At 43.2% G+C, this 17,319-nt stretch overlaps 1 protein-coding gene across 3 annotated transcripts in view; it reads left to right on the forward strand.

Annotated features, from left to right (window-relative positions):
* Positions 1 to 17,319, forward strand: part of CAMK1D (calcium/calmodulin dependent protein kinase ID) — a 208,770-nt gene that overhangs the window by 119,720 nt on the left and 71,731 nt on the right. For all 3 annotated transcript variants that reach the window (XM_068189489.1, XM_068189487.1, XM_068189488.1), the window contains exon 3: positions 6,027 to 6,101. In XM_068189489.1, the coding sequence (XP_068045590.1) occupies positions 6,027 to 6,101 (75 nt within the window). The remainder of the gene's footprint in view (positions 1 to 6,026; positions 6,102 to 17,319) is intronic.

Consider the following 17,319-nt stretch of genomic DNA (forward strand, 5'->3'; position numbering starts at 1 on the left):
CCAGTTTCCTTCCCCATACCTGCCCCTGCCATCTCACTCTGCCTCGTTCCCCTCTTGGCAGAATTGCCAGTTTCTACTTGAGATCAGGCTGGCTTGTTCCCATGCATCCTCACATCTTGTGAGCCATCATGAAGATTTTTTGGTAGTTTTCTTCCAAGTGGAAAGCAATCTGATCTGATCACTCCCTGTGAACATGTGTGAGACTATCCTACTCCCTGTTGAAATTATTGACACATTTCAAACAAATGAGACAGCTGAGCAGAGGTATGTTTGCAGTGCCCTCCACTGCAGAAACTGTGATTTAAACACTTCCCTTGGCCAACTGGAGAACTCATCAACCCTCATGCTGCTGGCAAAACTCTCTCCAGGGTACGTGTGGGAATAACAGAACATTGATTCTCAAAGACATTTGGTTACTCAAAGCCACGAATCCTTACAGACTCACGCTTTGTTAGTTCTGGCTTTTGCAAAATTATTCCTGCTTTCTTGTGGCATTTTACCCATGACACGTGCTTCTCGTAGAGGTGCAGCATTAAATGTCACGTCTTGCAAATGTAACACTGACTTGGAAAGAGTTGTTGTGGGGGGGACCTGCCCTACTTAAGCAGCTCTCGTGTTTGCCCAAGGTTTTTGTACGGTATTCTTCTAACTGATCCTGGTTTTGGGTGTTAAATATGATAGATATTAATGTAAGTGGTTCTATCGTGGTTTGTAGCTGGGGTGTTTCACGTGCTCTCCTGGCACATCAGCAGCCAAAGCAACAGCAAAATCTGGGATCTCTGCTTTTATCTATGCAGAGTGCAGCCCTTCTAATTAATGATCCATGGCAGCACGTAGCAGGTTTAATGCCAGCTCTTTGGCCTCTGGGATGGTCAGGAGCCAGCAGAGATGTACAGAAAGCTCAGCCATTAAAGGATTTGGTTTCCTTTATTGTACATCGACTTCCAAATTTTAATCCCTTGCTTCTTAAAAGAAATCTCCTGCCAAAACCCATGGACTATATTGATTTTTTGATACTTTTCTGGCAAACATTGAAGTGAGTACTGTCCATTAGGTCTGGATCTGGATCTATGGGGGCTTGTGCACTTCTGGTGGAAGTGAGTAGGATGTGGTGTCTCTGGGTCAGCCAGTGGCAAGGGAGGATTTTAGCATCACTGGGGTGCCGTGCCATGTACTCATCACCACTCCAGTGCTGCAGCACAGCCCATTTGGTGTGATGGATACTGGTGAGCAGAGCTAAATGTCACTCCTGGTCATGTCAGGTCTTGTCCCGAGGATGTGTTTCAGCCCCTTTGGAGGTGGCAGTTTCTGTGTTTTAGCAGTAGCAGTTGGAGAAAAATGACAATTCCCCTATCAATGCTCTCATGCAGTGTCTCCACAGGAAGCAAAGGAGGCCAGTGCGTGTTTGGGCTCTGCTGCAGATCAAGCACTCTTTTGTCAGCCCTTGTTTGCACAGCTGCCATGCACAGAAAACTCACTTGAAGTCCTTGGTTGCCCAGTTCAGTTTGCTCCTTTAAATCTTGGCTGGCTGTGTGTTAAAATATTCCTCGAACACAACATTGCCTTCATTCATTTTTATTATCGACCCCTTTGTAAGAGCACATGGCAGAATCATAGGCTGAAAGTCTGGAGGGGAAGCTTGATCATTTTGCAGGGTTGCATTGAGCCCCAAGGTTTGTGTCTGCCTGAGGCACAGCATCCAACCCAGAGCTGCTCTGAACAGGGAGAATCCATCCTTTCTTTTCATAGTTTCATAGTTTCTTTTTTATACTAAACTTTTAAAAGTTTCTTACCAGGTTTAATCCCTCTTTATGGTTTTTTTTTTTTTTCGTATACTTAAATTCCCTTGATACTCTCTCCTAGATTTATCTTCCTCTTCTTTTTCCCATGGATTGCAGCATCACATGAGACTTGTAGGGTGAAAAGTCCTGAATATAAAAAATTATTAGCCTCTCTTTATTTGTATTTTTAATTCTAGACAACTTCTTTCTGTATAATGGCCTCAGAATATTCCTGAAATTGAGCAAAGCAATGGTGGCTGGAGGAGGCACCTGCCCTTTGTGCCGCAGATGGAGGAATTTTGGGGACACATCAGGATGTGGGAGATGCAAGCAGCACATGGGGTTTGCCAGGATGGAGGGGGTGCATCAGGAAAAATAGCAAATGTGATGAACAGGAGGTTGAAAAGGTGGCAAGGGCAATTTTCCTTAGTTCATATCAATTTGCATAATGGGATCTAATTTGCTTTAAGCAAGCCCATGCTTTGATGTTCACTTTCAGGGCTTTTTTTCTTTGGAAACAAGTAATGGGAACTGCTGTCACCCCAGCCCATGTCCATGTCCCCTGTGCTACAGCCCTAATATTGCACTATCACGTACCTAAAAGCATCAATGAGGTGCTTTGTACAGAGTTAATCAGGCAGATTTATCTATTGCAGGGTGGGAGCCACATGTTGGGAAGGGAGGAGTCTGGAGAGGGAAGACAGAAGGAAGAAAAGGTCTGCAGAGATGTGAGGTTGAGATTCTCTCACTGAGGTAGAAAGGAGAAGGAATTAAAATAATATGGCCCCTTGATTAAGATATTATTCTGGAATTGAGGAATCTTGGCCCTCTCTGCTCCATTCTCACTTTTGATTACAGAAATACTTGTAGTTTTTCTGCACAATGCTTCCCCTTCTGTAAAGTGAGAGCAGCACCTTTTAAAATAATAAATCCTGTCAGGTCTTGAGTAGATCAGTCAGTCCAGTGAGTATTTCTGCAGGGCTGCGTGCAGGCATTTGCAGGCTTAGCAGAATGAATCCTCTGAACCTTTGAGACTCGCTTGGTGCTCCTAGAAGGGGATAAAAGTGGAGTTAATTAACCCATCCCCAAATCCCTCCTGATCTGTGACCAGCAAGCAGCTGCCACTTCACAGTGCTTTCCTTGGCTCTCGATGTACCCAAGCATCCCTGCAAACCAGAGTGAGTGTCTGCTGTTACTCATGTCTGGCACTGCTGATCTGCTTGCAGAGGAGCGGGACAAATTTGCTCCATCTCCTTTGGGCTTTGTGGTACCAATGAAACATTGTGATGATGCCACACCTGCTTGCCCAAATCCCAGGGTGTTATTGAAATGAATATAGTTCATCCTTGAAGGATTAATTATTGTGTGTCAGGGTTGTAAGTGATTGCATGCTCACACTTTAAAAGGAAAAAAGGAGCACATGGATTTCTGTGTGAATTTCTGGAGTGAGTAGCAGAGGAGCTGCTGCTGGCAGCAGTAATCTCTGCTGGGAACCCCATGACTGCTCTGGTCCAGCTCCAGCAACACAACCCCCAAATTTGTCTAAACTGTGGGCTTCACCCCAAGTAATCTCCATGTTGTTGATTTTTTAACTTTGAATTCCATTTTCCTTTTAGTAGCTTTTAATTTGAGAGTTCCTCTGAGTAGAGAAAAGCTGTGCAGGACAAGCTGCTTCATTTGCAGGTGCGTGATGTACACTTCCCCAGGGATATTAAACACTGCATAACACCACGACTGAGGCCTTGCTGGTCTTGGGGAGGCTGAGTCAAAGGGGACAAAAATGCCTCCTCCCCTCTCATCATGCCCCTGGAGTGCAGCAGCCACCAGCAGCTGGGGTGGCTGGTATGCACAGACACCACCTCCCAAAGGCACATCGTGCTCCAAACGCCATCATCCCTATGAGGGATGCTCTTTGTGTCCTTTGGGGGTGATTCAGCTTCTTCATCTGTCTTCTCCCAGATTACACTTCACATTTGCTGTCTTCCCACATCCTGCCTCTGATTTCAGAGGGGGACAGATGGGTTCAATACAGAGGAGCCCGTGGGGATGGGACTAAACCTTTTCTCCCCCTTCTCTGTAGCACTGAGCAGGTTTGTTTGCCCTCCCTCCAGAGCACAGGGCGCAGAGCACATTTGGTTTGCAAATCAGGGAGGGGACAGGGTCTTGTGGCAGCCCGGGTGCTCAGCGTTGCATCTCTGATGAGCTCTTCCCCGGCCTCTGCCTCCTGGGCTGCTCGCTGTGGGTGACCATGTGTGTGACGGTGATGCTCCTTTGGGGAACCTCTGAGGTCTTCCAAAATTAGAGATGCAAAGCAGTGGTGTATGCATGGTGAAAACCACTCCGCAGACTAAACTGGAGGCTTTAAACATGACGGCAGATTGATTGAGTTAAACTGCCATCGTCGTGGTGGCAGGAGGAGCACAAAGGATCATGTCAATGTGTGTGGTGCATAAAGGAAAATGGATAAATAAATATAGTAGTTTTCATTAAAAATCACTAATAGCTTGAAATGTCATTTCTAACATACTTCCAACTAAACTAAACATGGCAATCCTGCCCTTGCCCTAACTAACCCTTAAAGGGACCAGGCACTAGACCTGCACAACAAAATTAATGCTTCCAAACATTTGCTGTGTAAAGCCAAGTGCGTGGTGTATTGGTTTCCTGTTGCAAATATTAAGAATTTAATTTGTGATGCAATCTACCTGGAAATTTTGCTAAAGTGGGGGATTTTCCAGCCATTTAGGTACAGTGAAGAGCCAAGTCATGTGTTTGTTGCTCTACCATCCTGCAGTGTATTACATTTGAGTTTGCTTATTGTTGACATTAAACTTCCTGTGTGTGAAAGTCTTTGCATGAACATGGCTTTTGATGACTGATTATGGGCATAAATTCAGGTCAGTCATAATATTTCCAGTGAATTCGGAGGAAATTGAATTAGTCTGCATGTTTGTGGGAAATATCCTACTGGGCACAATGGACCTTCTACTCTCGACATCATCACACAGGTGTTAGGACACTTGTGACCATAGAGGTTAAGGTCTTGACACATGATTAAGCATCTTAATTAAGCTACTTGAACCTAGAAACATGCAGAGTTTTGCATTTGCTGACAATGCATGTTTACTTTCCTTCTGAACATACCCATCTGTTACTTACTGAGTGGCCTCTTAGAATTTTCCATCTTTCTCTTGCTCTTAAATATTGTTTGGAACTAGTTTAATTAATGTTCTACCCTGGGCTTGCACCGGGGTAGTCTCTTCAGGATCTGCACAAGTTAAATATATCCTTTGCAAATTATTTGTAAACATTTAAGGAACAAACCCATAGAGGCATTGCTGAAGTAGCTAATTAGATGTGTGCTTGTAGAGATGATTTTTCTCTTTAGAGCTAGTGTTTTGGCAAGCAGCTTGGTGGGAATGGTGAGGATGTGAAAACGCCATGAAGACTCTTGGAGCTGGTGCACACAGTGCTTAATGATGCTGCAGGGAAATTCAGGCATCAAGACAAGGCTTAACATCAGAGCAGCACGAATTTGGTGGGAAGGAGCGTGGGGCTGTCATATGGCTGCTGATTCCTTGTACTAGCTTCTTCACAGGGTCAGATCTCTGCTTTCTCCCTGCCAGCCTGCACCCTGCCTCTCTCACTCCCTTGCACCCTCCAGCAAAGCTCTCCTGAGAATTCAGCCTCCAACCGACCATCTTCATTCATCTGACACAGGAACTGTATACCTCTAATGCCTCAGATACTTAACTGTTACACATTTTGGCTTCACAGATGATTGAAAGAAATTTTTCTGAATAATAACTGTATTCTGCGCTGTGAAGCACTTTGGACTGTTTATTTTTGTTGAAAGGGCCCTAAAATTACAAGGATCATCTGGTTCCTATCTCTCTGCCTTGGGTAGGGACAACTTCCACTGGACTAGGTTGCTCAAAGCCCTGTCCAACATGGCTTTGAACACTTCCAGGGATGAGGCATCTGCAACTTCCTTGGGCAACTTGCGCCACTGCCTCACCACCCTCACAGTAAAGAACTTTTTCCTAGTATCTAATCCAAATCTACCCTCTTTCAGTTAAAAGTCATTATCCCTTGTTCTATCACTATGCATCCTTGCAAAAAGTTTATGTTGTTGAATAAAACACTGACAAGTACTATGGAACTAAAAACAGCTCTGTGTTTTGCAGTCATGTGAAAACAAATTAAAATCACTATTTCATCCTATTTTATCTTGTATTTTTTCAGGATCAAGCATGAAAATATAGTTGCTCTGGAAGACATCTATGAGAGTCCGAACCATTTGTATTTGGTCATGCAGTTGTAAGTACTGAACCTAATGAAGTCTTTAAATCAAAGTTGCCTACTCTTCTTGCTCTGATTTTGTTCTGTAGCCCAAAAAATGGGATATGTAAGAGGTATTTGTCTCGTGTGCTACAGACTGCAAAATCCCTGGAGGGTGGTCAAAACCAGATCTCTAGTTGTGATGTGCTGTGTTGTTGTAAAATTGGGAATTAAATTGTTTTGTGACTAGTCTCACCCAAATCAAACCAGAGTGGTTTTGTGAGATTGCATCAAAAAAAGAGCAGAACAGACATGGCAGGGGAGTGAATTAAAGCTGAGAAGAGCCAGATGTGCCATAGGGAAGCCTGGAGCATCTGACAGAGGCAGCTCTGGGGTTAAAAACCTCAGGGGAAGCCCTTGGGGAAAATGCTGGTCCCTTGTCTGTTGGTAAGGTCCAGGCATGCTGATGTCCTCAGAAGTTGTTGTGCTGGCATTGTGGGGAGAATAATGTCCTGTAAATTCTTAGTGTGTTTTTGTAGCCCTACATTTCAGTTCAGAGTGCTGCAAAAGGACTTGCGCAGGAACACTGATGTTGTACAAATTCCAACAAACCAGCTGGATTGTGGGAAGTACCAATTTTGTGATAAGTTGATTTACAAATCCTTAGTTTTGTTTAATCTCTTTAGAAAAATAAATAGATATTATTCCTACTTATTCTTAGCTTGTTTAATATAGTGTAACCACGACTTTTATAAAATCCTTGCATCCAGATATCTGGGTTATCTGAAATGTAGTTCTGTAATGAGAGATGACACTGATTATGTCTTGGTATAAATTTTTAGCTGCTCACTATTCAACACTTACTAGGGAATTCTCTTTTCTGTTATAGCTGTACTTGTAAACCCAGCCAGTTAATTTTGTGCAGGCCAAGCATTTAGCTGTTCCAGGGGGACACAGCTTCACTGCTGCCCAGCGGGGTGAGATGCCCAGCTGAAGCCAGCAGCCAGAGCCCCTCAGCAGCATTTGGGGTGACAGCTCCAAGCAGTCCCCAGCCCCAACAAAGAGCTGTGTCTTGTGTTACAAGATAGACCAAGAGTACTAAACTGAATGTAGGGAATCATCTTTCTGCACTTTTTTGGGTAAGTGCTGTGTTAACTCAAGGTGGAGAGGACAAGAACCCTCCAGGTTACTCAGGTACTCACCCTGAGTACTCGGGGTACTCAGGTCACTCCAAGCCAGGTACTCACCCTCATCTCTTTGGATGTTACATGAAGGATGGTGCAACCTCTGCACTGCTTCTGAGTTTCCATCAATAATTAGGCTTGGGATCAATTGGTATCAAGAGTTGGGTGGCAACACTGCAAAGTCCAGGAGGCTCAAAATCCATTTTGCTTGCCTCCTTTCATGGATTCCTGTTTGGGAGGAGGCGTGTATGGATAATCTCTTGTTTCCAAGGTAACACCAACTTGTTGATACAATGGCTGTGAACCATTGCACAGCATGGAGTATCTTATATTTTTGTTTATATTTCTGCCCTGATTATTATTAGATCCCCTGTGGGTTTTTCAGCTTCTCATTTTTGTGTATTTCTCCTAAACAATTTCTCCTAATTTTGCATGCCTTTAAAACTTGGGTTCTGTGAAGCAGAAGGGGTTCTGATCAAGCAGCTTTGAGAAAACCACATTTAGACTGCAAAAAAAAGAATGGATAAAATCAGGGCCACTCAAAGATCAGTATCGTGAGCACAACAAATCTCAAATCCATATGTCCTTTCCCTGGGTCATTGCTTGCTAAGTGGTCTCTAGCTAATAATTCCCAAGGATTATTTTGTGGTGTAGACAGCATTTTCATTACCAAACTTTGGAGCACTCCTTGCTATGTTGTGGAAAATTCACATTATAGCCCCTGAGCATCTAGCAGCACCTCTGTGGGAGAAGGTTTTTGAAGGCAGACCAAGCCTCCCTGTTTATGTTTGTCCTTGAGTGCATCTCCTTTTACATGAAAGCCATGCTTGTTAGCAGACCAGCCTGAAGGATAAATATCACACCTCATTTATTCTGTCAAAGATATGGGCAACTAAAGGTCTCAGTGTCTGTGCTGGAGTTGGAAAGAAGGGAGGTTAAGAGGCAGCTGTCCATGTCTACTTGACACTTAATTTGTTCCTGCCAGTCCCCCCGGGAACATTTCCCAGCGTTACGTAATTGTTGGTGAATCTGCCCTGTGTGTTTCCCAGTATGTCCACGGGGAAATAAGATCTCTGGCTTTGGTTTCACCACCTTGTTTTCACATGTATTGTATACAAGCCGTCACAGAAACTGTTCAAACTGACACAATCCTCCTAGTGCAAGGTAGACCTGAAGTCCAGGTTGAAGATTGCTGGATTCGACAGCTCAGAATTTCATGTGCTGTCTGCAGGGGTTATACTGTTCCTTATAAAGGGCTGGGCTATTTTTTATTTATTTATTTTCCCAAAATGCAAGCTATTCCAACACAGTGTTTCTAAGTTTGGCAAGGTTGTGGACGACTCCTTGCTGTCTTTCACTCCCAGCAGTGTAGCTCAGCTTTGGTGTGAGGTGGTCACTGGTGCAGCTGCAAAGCCAAATATAAATGTAGATAATCACTGCTTCTCCTGTCATCACAAAGTTTGACTCTGCCAAACTTTTGCAGGCACTGTAGAAAAATACTGTAGAATATTTGTCATATTTCCATGAGGAGGATGTGCTTTCCAACCAAGAAAAAATATGCTCCTTCCCAAGCTTAGATTTCCTATAGCACTGTTAAGACCTACACAGGCAACAAAGACAAAAACTAAAATGAAACTCTGAAAGTTTTGCTCCTTCTGGATGCTGCTGGAGATTTCCCCATAGGATATTGTAGAAGACAGGGGGAAATAAATTGCTTTCAGAAATTGTTTTACTGAACAATTTTGGTGTAATAGTGAGCTCTGTTAATGAGCAGTTTTAGGATTTTTGGTTGCGGTTGGTGCCATTTGGTGGGAATTACCTTACTGTATCTTACAAGTGATCTGCCTTATTTCACCTGTCAGTATAGGGAAAGATCTTGATAATCTGTTGTGGTTGGTGATGTCAGATGCTAATGTTTCATTAGCATAATCATCCTCTTTGGGTATTGATGATTCATTTTCTGCATGCCGGAAAATCATGCATAAAAATGGATTTACGTAAACACATGAAATCTTAGAATCATTTAGGTTGGAAAAGGCCTCAAAGATTGAATCTAACCATTAACCCGTCTCTGCCAATCCCACCCTATCCCCAGGTGCCACATCTACACATCTTCTAAGTACCTCCAGAGATGGTGACTCCACCACTTTCCTGTGCAGTCTGTTCCTGTGCTTGACAAGCCTTTCAGTGAAGATTTTTTTCCTAATAATCCAATCTAAATGTCTTTTCCACCTGAGTTTTGTGGGTCCATTTGCAAATGCTGTTTCTGACTGTGCTGCCTGCGTAGATCAGAGCAAATTTCCACGGCTTGACTGATTTCATCTCTATTGTTCACCGGCATTGAAGTGTGAAGCAGCAGAGTTTGGTTTTCCCGAGATTTTTGTGTAACCTGTACTAGTCAAAGCCACGGGATCTGGGGCTGTTGCTTCTCCAGAAGAATATGGGACAATATTAGAAATCTATTAAGACAGTAATTTCCTTTTTCTCCTTTATTCACCCATATTTGCTTAAAATAGGTAAGAATTTAATATTTTTGCTACCTCTGCTCTTCTGTCAAAGTTGGTTGAAGTTCACCCAATGAGTCAGAAATTACTAAGGGCTGGCAAGTTGGGATGGAGAGTCACTGCCTCACTGCCTTTGGAAAACAGGCTAAAAATAGGTCTAAAAGGCACCTCCAAAACATATGGAGCAGCCCAGGGTAGTGTGCAGCTAGGTAAGTAATGGTCAAAGCTGAAGACCCATCTCTGAGTTTCACTGCAATTTTTTGCAGAGTCAAGAATATTGACAAATCCAGAGGAATTCCTATCAATACTAAGATCTAGTTAAAGAAAGTGAAAACCCTAATGCCTGTCTGGTATAGTGTTCCACCTCTTTGGGGCACCTGTGATCTGATCCCCTTGGCGGGACTGCTTTACCTAGATCCTGTCAGCTGCCGTTTCTGATTCTCCAAAGAAACCAGAGTATTTTCCCTGTGTGATGTCTTTTGAGGCTTTGGCATCTCTGCCGAGGACAAGTTTTTAGGGTGAACATCCTGTTTGACCCAACCTTGAAGTACTTCTCCTTACCTTTGCAAAAAAACCCAGTCAAAGCTGAGCCAAAACCCCCAACCCTGAAGTTTTCCCAGCTTGGTCTCTTAACTCTGATGAATTATTCAGATGATTTCTGTCACAGAAGAGCTGAGATGACGGGGGCTCCTTCCTGCCGGGTGCAAGTCACGCACTGAGGAAAGCTCTGCCCACAAGTTTGCAGGCTCAGAATCCCAGGGTCCCGTTCCTGCTGTTTATCAGCTCTACCCTGCCAGACCACAAGCACCTCCTAAGCCTGCAATGCCTTGGGAAGCAGCTCAAACAGGCAGGTACTCACCAGTGGTAAAATCTGCACAAGCCGTGTTATTACCGGAACCCCTCTGCTTGTGATTTTTGCCTTTCAAGTGTATGTTTTGCTAATAAGTAAGCAAAGTGCTAAGCTGTGGTTAAGTGCTGAATTCACTTTGTTTTTTGAAAGCCCAATGCCTGAGTGCACTCCGAGAGCAGCCGAGCATGAGCTGTGTATGTAAGTGACATTTCAATGAAAATATTCAGCCTCCAAGAAAAACAACAGACAATGGAAGGAAGTGTTGTGTTTGCCAGGTTCCTTACGGAGTCTAGCGAGGGCTCGGTGTGTTACAAAACAGAGATCTGCACGCCAAGCCGGTATCGCATCAGGATGCTAATTAAAGCAAAACACAGATCTGCCATGCCACATTCCTTAGGTGAGGCTTATTCCCCTGCTTGGGGGGTTTTGTGTAAGCTTTATGCAAAAGACAGAAAGAAATCTCTCTGCATTCACAATGGAATTAATATCATAGAACCAAGGAATGATTTTAGTTGGAAGGGACTTCAAAGATCATCCAGTTCCAAACCCCTACTCTGGGCAGGGACACTTTACACTAGACCAGGTTGCTCAAAACCCCGTCCAACCTGGCTTTAAACACTTCCAGGGATGAGACATCCACAACTTCTCTGATCAGCCTCTTCCAGGGCCTTATCAATGGATAATAAAAGCATACTGGGCTCTTCAGGAGCAGAAAGCTAGCAGTCATTAATCCAGTATCAATTTAACATCTTTTCCTTTGTGGGGAAAAAAATTATTCCATCAGCTTGGTTACACTGGTAAGTGCTAAATACAAAGGAGGATCTCCCCTTTTCCAATGGCAGAGAGGTAATAAGCAGACTAGAAAAGATTAATGTCATTGTAGAGACCAGGGCATGGGCAAATTTATTGGTAATAGATTAATAGACCGCAGATTGATCACCAGAATGGCTTTGAGACACCTGTAATAATGTGGAGTCTGTGTGATCCTGGAAGTGTGACTGTGCTCATTGGCTAGTCCTAGCTGCCCTCAGCACTCTTCATTTTTCTTCTTGTTTTTTCTGGCTGTAGCAGAACTTTTGGTAACTCCTAGTCCCCATGTCTTCTCCAAATACAGCACCTTTTCCTGAGCAGCAGTCCTGTTGCTTCCTTGTGCTTTAGCTGTGGCTAGGACCAGGCATTTTAGAGTCCTTGGGCAGCAGTCCAGCCTTCCTACAGCAACAGAGGAATGGTGAGAGTCTACTTCACCTTGGAGACTACAAAAAACTTTTTCATGATGCCTTCCAAAACCATTTAAAAGATTCTGTCACCTTCAAGAGTTGTAGACAATTGTCAACATCCTTGTTCCAAAGCTTGCACTTGTTATTGTTACCTTAGTCAAAACATCCCAGTAAGGACTCATTAGCAAGGCAACACTATGGTTTGGGGTTATTTTTGTCAATTGAAGTGACGTGCTACTCCTAATGGAGAGTGGTTATCTTTTCTTCCTGTAGCCTTGAGAATAAAGAAGTAATGGGGAAAAAAAATCTCATTTTCATTGAACAGACAGCATTATAACATAGTTTGCTTTTACAGAAATGTGAAGAGTTCAGGTGAAAATGGATTTTTTTTCTTTTAAGATATCTATTGTTGCAAAGCTGCTATTGTCAATAGAGAAAACAAAATGTTTGGCCAAAATTCAAAATAACACTTGTTCTAATATATTAATCTTTAAAGTTACAGAAAGATTTGAAGGTCTCATAAATTTGTTTGTTTTCCTATGTTGGCGATTGCAATAAACAGAGCGTTATTTGTTGTAATGCCCACTCACCAGCAAGGGCTGGTACCAAATCCTTAGGGTGACAGTTTGTGCCTTGATTGTTTATTTTTTAAATAGCAATAGGGTTTGGCAGCATCAGCTTGAGTTCCTTCCTTCAGCCCTGCAGCAGCTGCCTCCCTAAGTCCTCATTTAGGGCTCTCTTGCAGCTGGGCATGGGGGTGTATGTGCCGGTGTTGTACAGCTTGGTCTGGAACAGGCAATTGATGGGGCAGCAATACAGATCTGCCAGTAATCCTGTATAATATCACTGCTTCCCTGAGAGCAGGAGTGAGGCTTTTCTCTCCAAACAGCAGGAAGGTGGCTATTTAGAGCCCTAGCAATTTTCTTTCCATTTTGTTGGCTTTGGATAAGCATCTCGTTCCTTTCATGCTTTGCCCAGAAGTTTCACTGCTGGTTACTTGATGTTCACGTAGTCACTGAATGAGTCTTTTAGATTTAGTTCTGCTTCTCTCAGCTCTTGGTAATTTACACTGTGGTGCACCAAAGTCAATTAAATAGCTGGTGTTTAATTCAGGTAGAAGGGGCTTTTCAGCAAGGCGTATAATAAATGTTAAATCCATATATGCCACAGTGTGAGAATTCATTATGATACAGTGGGATCTCTCTCAGGCATGACGTGGAGTCATTCTGATTAAATGGTTACACTTATTTAAACAGAAAAGGCTTTTCATAGCAACCTGCAAAGCTTTGAAGTGAAATAACACGGCGTTGAATCAAGATGCAAAATGAACGTGGGCGTTCCCAAGTCCATTCTTTTACATGGAAAACATTATTAAAAGTTTTCTTCTGGAGGAAGGTTGTGCAGGCTGTGGTGAAGGGGACAGTAGGAGGCTGGTGAGTGTTATGTGTCAGTGTGTTCCAGAAGACATTCCATGATTTTGTGGCAGAAAAATAGGCTCAATTTCCCAAGCATGCTCATGTCTCAGCTCCAGCATGTGTTCTAGGCTGTACAGTCAGGTAGGTGGCTCTGGTCAAGAGTCTGTAAGTGACTCCAGAGTCAGTGCTGGGGTTAACTTGCACCTACACTTGCAGGTGATGATGGAGCATTATCATCCCATTCGTATTCACACTGAAAGAAAAGATCTCTCACTACACATTTTGTCTGCATTGCCCCAAAATCTCTACATAGGGTGTATTTTTAAAGCCATGTTGATTCGTTTGGATTTCTGTGGCTGGACTGGTTGTCAGGGCCTTAAACAGGAGAATGTAAAACCTAGAATTTTTTGTGGAAATACAGGTTGCTGTTTGAAACCCTGTTTTGACTTCTTTTTGCAGTGCTGTAGTTGCCTTCTCTTACAGGAACTATTTTCATAGGTCTGCAGAAATACTTGCCATAGGTTTCTGCTTTAAACATTCTCCCTGGAAAATTATTCAGTGGAAAATGAATGTGGAGGGTTTTGTGGTTTTCTTTTTCTTTTTCTTTTTCTTTTTCTTTTTCTTTTTTTAATTTTTTTTTATTTTCCTGAAACACTGGTTAGGTCTGCTGTAGCCAAACTTTTACTTTTTTAAGCATTTTATAGAAAAAGAAAATACTGTTGCTGGTGAAGCCTTTCTTTGATGCTTTTATGGAATATGTGCTCATTTCATTCTGATTCATGCCACATGGTGATATCTTAGCCTCTAAAGGCCATTTATTTCTCTTACTTTGGAGGAAAATTGTGTTCAGAGACCCAAATATTTATGTCATCTTTTCCCTTCTCCAAGGCAAAATTCCCATTTGGGGCTGTGTGATCCTGGCTTAGCTGAAAAGAGCTGTCTCTACTAGTTCTGAAGATGGTTTGGAGGAGTTTGGTGTTTATTCTGTCTGATTATTCTGTTGGCAAGGAGCATTTAACCACTCTGTAACTGTATTTTCTTCATCCCTCATTGATGATACTCTAAGGTGCACTGATATCCTTGAGTGAGACATAGTGGAGCCTTTAAATGTCCAGATGTCCCTGAGGAAAGAAGATACAATTCTCCAAAATGCATTGTAAAGAAAGAGTCAGAAACACAGTTTGAAATCCACTGAAAGGGAGCTGAGATTTTAAGACCTGCATTAGCATAAACAGAGGCAGCATTACTATAAACTGGGCTTGGCATCCATAATATGAAAAATCAGGTAGAAAATTAAAATTCATGCAATTATTTTTCTCTGCTGTAGGGTTTTTGCCATGAAAAATTTGCTGTGAGTCTCTTGCAGCTACAGAAAAGGGGATATTCCTTTAGGAGGACACAGAGCTAGGCGCCCATTCTGCCATGACTGTGATGCTCCTTGTTGTGGTGGTGATGTCAGATATACTCAGTCCTGAAGTGCACGGTCACCCTGCTGCAAAACATTACCCAGTGCCATGGGACAGGAGAGATGTAACCATGATTAAGCAATGCTGAGCAGAGAAGAGAGAAATTACCTTGCTCTGATTGCTCACCAGGCTTATCTGCAGGAATATTTATCTCACTGCAGCCCAGGGTCTTTCCTGTTGATTAAGGGTTGTTTTTCCTGTAAGTGTGGGGCAGGACCACTTGCAGAAAGTGCTTCTGACATTTTGCTTCTTGGGGCTGAAAACTCCCTGACAGAGACTTTTAAATCTGCTCTTTTCAGATGCTTTTGAAGATGGATTTGCTGTAGAGAGGTTTTGCTTCCCATTGGTGCTGTCCTGCCTTGTCTGAAGGGTGGCGAGGGAAATGTAGGTTAGCTCTCTGTCACTGATGATTGTGTCACCAGATGAAATGTATTTTAAAAGGTAAATTTCCTAGAGAAAGGCATTTTAATTTGCACTCTCTTCCTCTGCAGCCTAAAATAGTTGCATCTGGAATCCCTCTCCTTGCAATTGACGTGTGACCACTGTCAGGAGAGCCATGGCAGCTCCTAGAAACAGCAAGTGGGAGCATTTTGGGGAAAGAGCATTCCTCTGATGTGTGTGGGCATTTATTTTATAATGGAATGGGAGTGAGGAGTGCTCATGCCTACAGACAGAAGCAGGCAGAGCTGCTGCTGGAAGCGATTCACACCAAGATGGAAAGAGGTGCTTTTGAGCAGTCTCTCTTTTAATCCTGGTCCCATATGAGCTAAACTAACTAAAGAAATGTGCTACTACATTCATGGCTGTGTATGTTTGAAAGTTTAGAGCAAAAAGGCAACAGTTTGCACAACACCACACATTAAAAAAAAAAAAAAAAGTGGGAAGGAAAGGAAAAATAACAAAATAAATGATGAGCTGCTCTCTGTTCTTGGCTGAAGGCCTAGAGCTTCTCCCTGGCCTGAATTTCCTTGCAATGTGCTGTGAAATGTGGCCAGGTGATAGTCATACAATAGATTTCCACCTCTGGCTGAGCTTTCCTGAGCACATGCCTGTCAGCCTGCTCCACTTAGCATGTTTCTTCATCCAAGGGGTTCTTCCTGCACAAGGTGTTTCCCTGCAGGTTTCCCTGGTCACACTGGTGGACATACTGTTCCCCCAAACGGCAGCAGCACAGTGTGCCAGAGACACTGGAAGCTTTTCTTGTTACTTGTCTCTTGTTCTGCTCTAGGTCACCTAAAGCCAGTCTGTTTGTACAAGCCCTTGGGTGCCAGTGGGAGGCAGGCACAGCAATATTTTATTGCTTGGTCACTTTGCCTGGTGTGTGACAGCATCTGGCAAGGCAAATGGCATAAAGGTGTGCCTCTGCCATCGTAAAGGACCACTGCAAACCCCAGTGGGCCCTTAATGAATCAGGAAGGGTTGTTTGGCTCTAAATTCTGGTGTGTGGCTCCTGGCACAGCCCTGGAACAGGGGCTTCCAATGCAACCCCAGGGACAGTGGCAGAGGAGGCAGCTCATGGCTCAAAAGAGGAGGAGGGAAAAGCAGAAGCTGAGCCATATGGAAGAGAAAGGAGAAGCAGATACAGCATCTCAGTGGTAGGTGCTCATTAGGCTGTCTCTGATGTGCTGGGAAGGCTGAATTTATCCTGCTAAAGGAATTCTAATATTCTTCTCTAAGCTGAAAAATGTAGCAGAGTGGGTAAAGGGCAGGCCTTTTTATCTATGGAAAAATATTCTAGCCTGTTTACCAACAATGTGTAACAGGAACCAGTGGCTGCTGTTCTTGAAGCCTTTGAGGATGTTTTTGTGGTTAGAGCACACAGATCTGAAAATCTGGAGTTCTTGTCTTACTCTGTCATTGATTTACATTGTGGTCTCAGATCACTTTGTCTTTTAATTTCCCTGCTCACAAAAAGAGAATACCTTCCTAATTAATTCTGGGTAAGATTAATTGGGTTTTTGTTTGTTGGGGTTTTTTCTCTTGAGTCAGTGCTGCTCTTCGTGGAGTAAGTTGTTAAAAGAAATAAGAGTACTGAAGTCAGGCCTCTGGTGTTGTTCACTGAGGAGCACTGTGGTCCATCTGTGTAAAAGTGAATGGACTTGTTTGCTAGAACCTATTGACTGTTTTGAAAAACATATTCAGGCATGCCTTAATCCCACACTCTGCAGTAGCTGTGCAGTGGCTTTACCCCTCCATCCCATCCATGTCTGTGCAGAAACCTGCAGCAAACAGAGCCCAGGCTGTCTGGTGACTCAGTGTAACAGCATGACTGGTGATGGCCATCATCATTGCATAGATTTATATATCCTTATGATGTAGGTATGTGGAAATCTCAAGCAGCAGATGTATGACAGCCAGAGTTAAAAATCCACTTACATAAAGCCAGGATTTCACCTACTGTGCATAGATGTGGGGGCAGCCAAATGCATCATACCATCAATGGAGGGAAACAAAAAGAGTCATCAGTTAAAACTTGGTAAGGAAAAGCCATAAAGCAGCAGCTTAAACTCAGGCTGGGTAGAAACTGAACAGCAGTATCCTTAATTTTAATGTTCATTTCTTTTTGCTGCAGGGAGGTGGAAGTGGTTATTGCAGATATGGGGATGTAGGAGCAATGTGCC

Source organism: Anomalospiza imberbis, chromosome 5 (genome assembly GCF_031753505.1).
Source record: "Anomalospiza imberbis isolate Cuckoo-Finch-1a 21T00152 chromosome 5, ASM3175350v1, whole genome shotgun sequence".
Lineage (NCBI taxonomy): Eukaryota > Metazoa > Chordata > Aves > Passeriformes > Viduidae > Anomalospiza > Anomalospiza imberbis.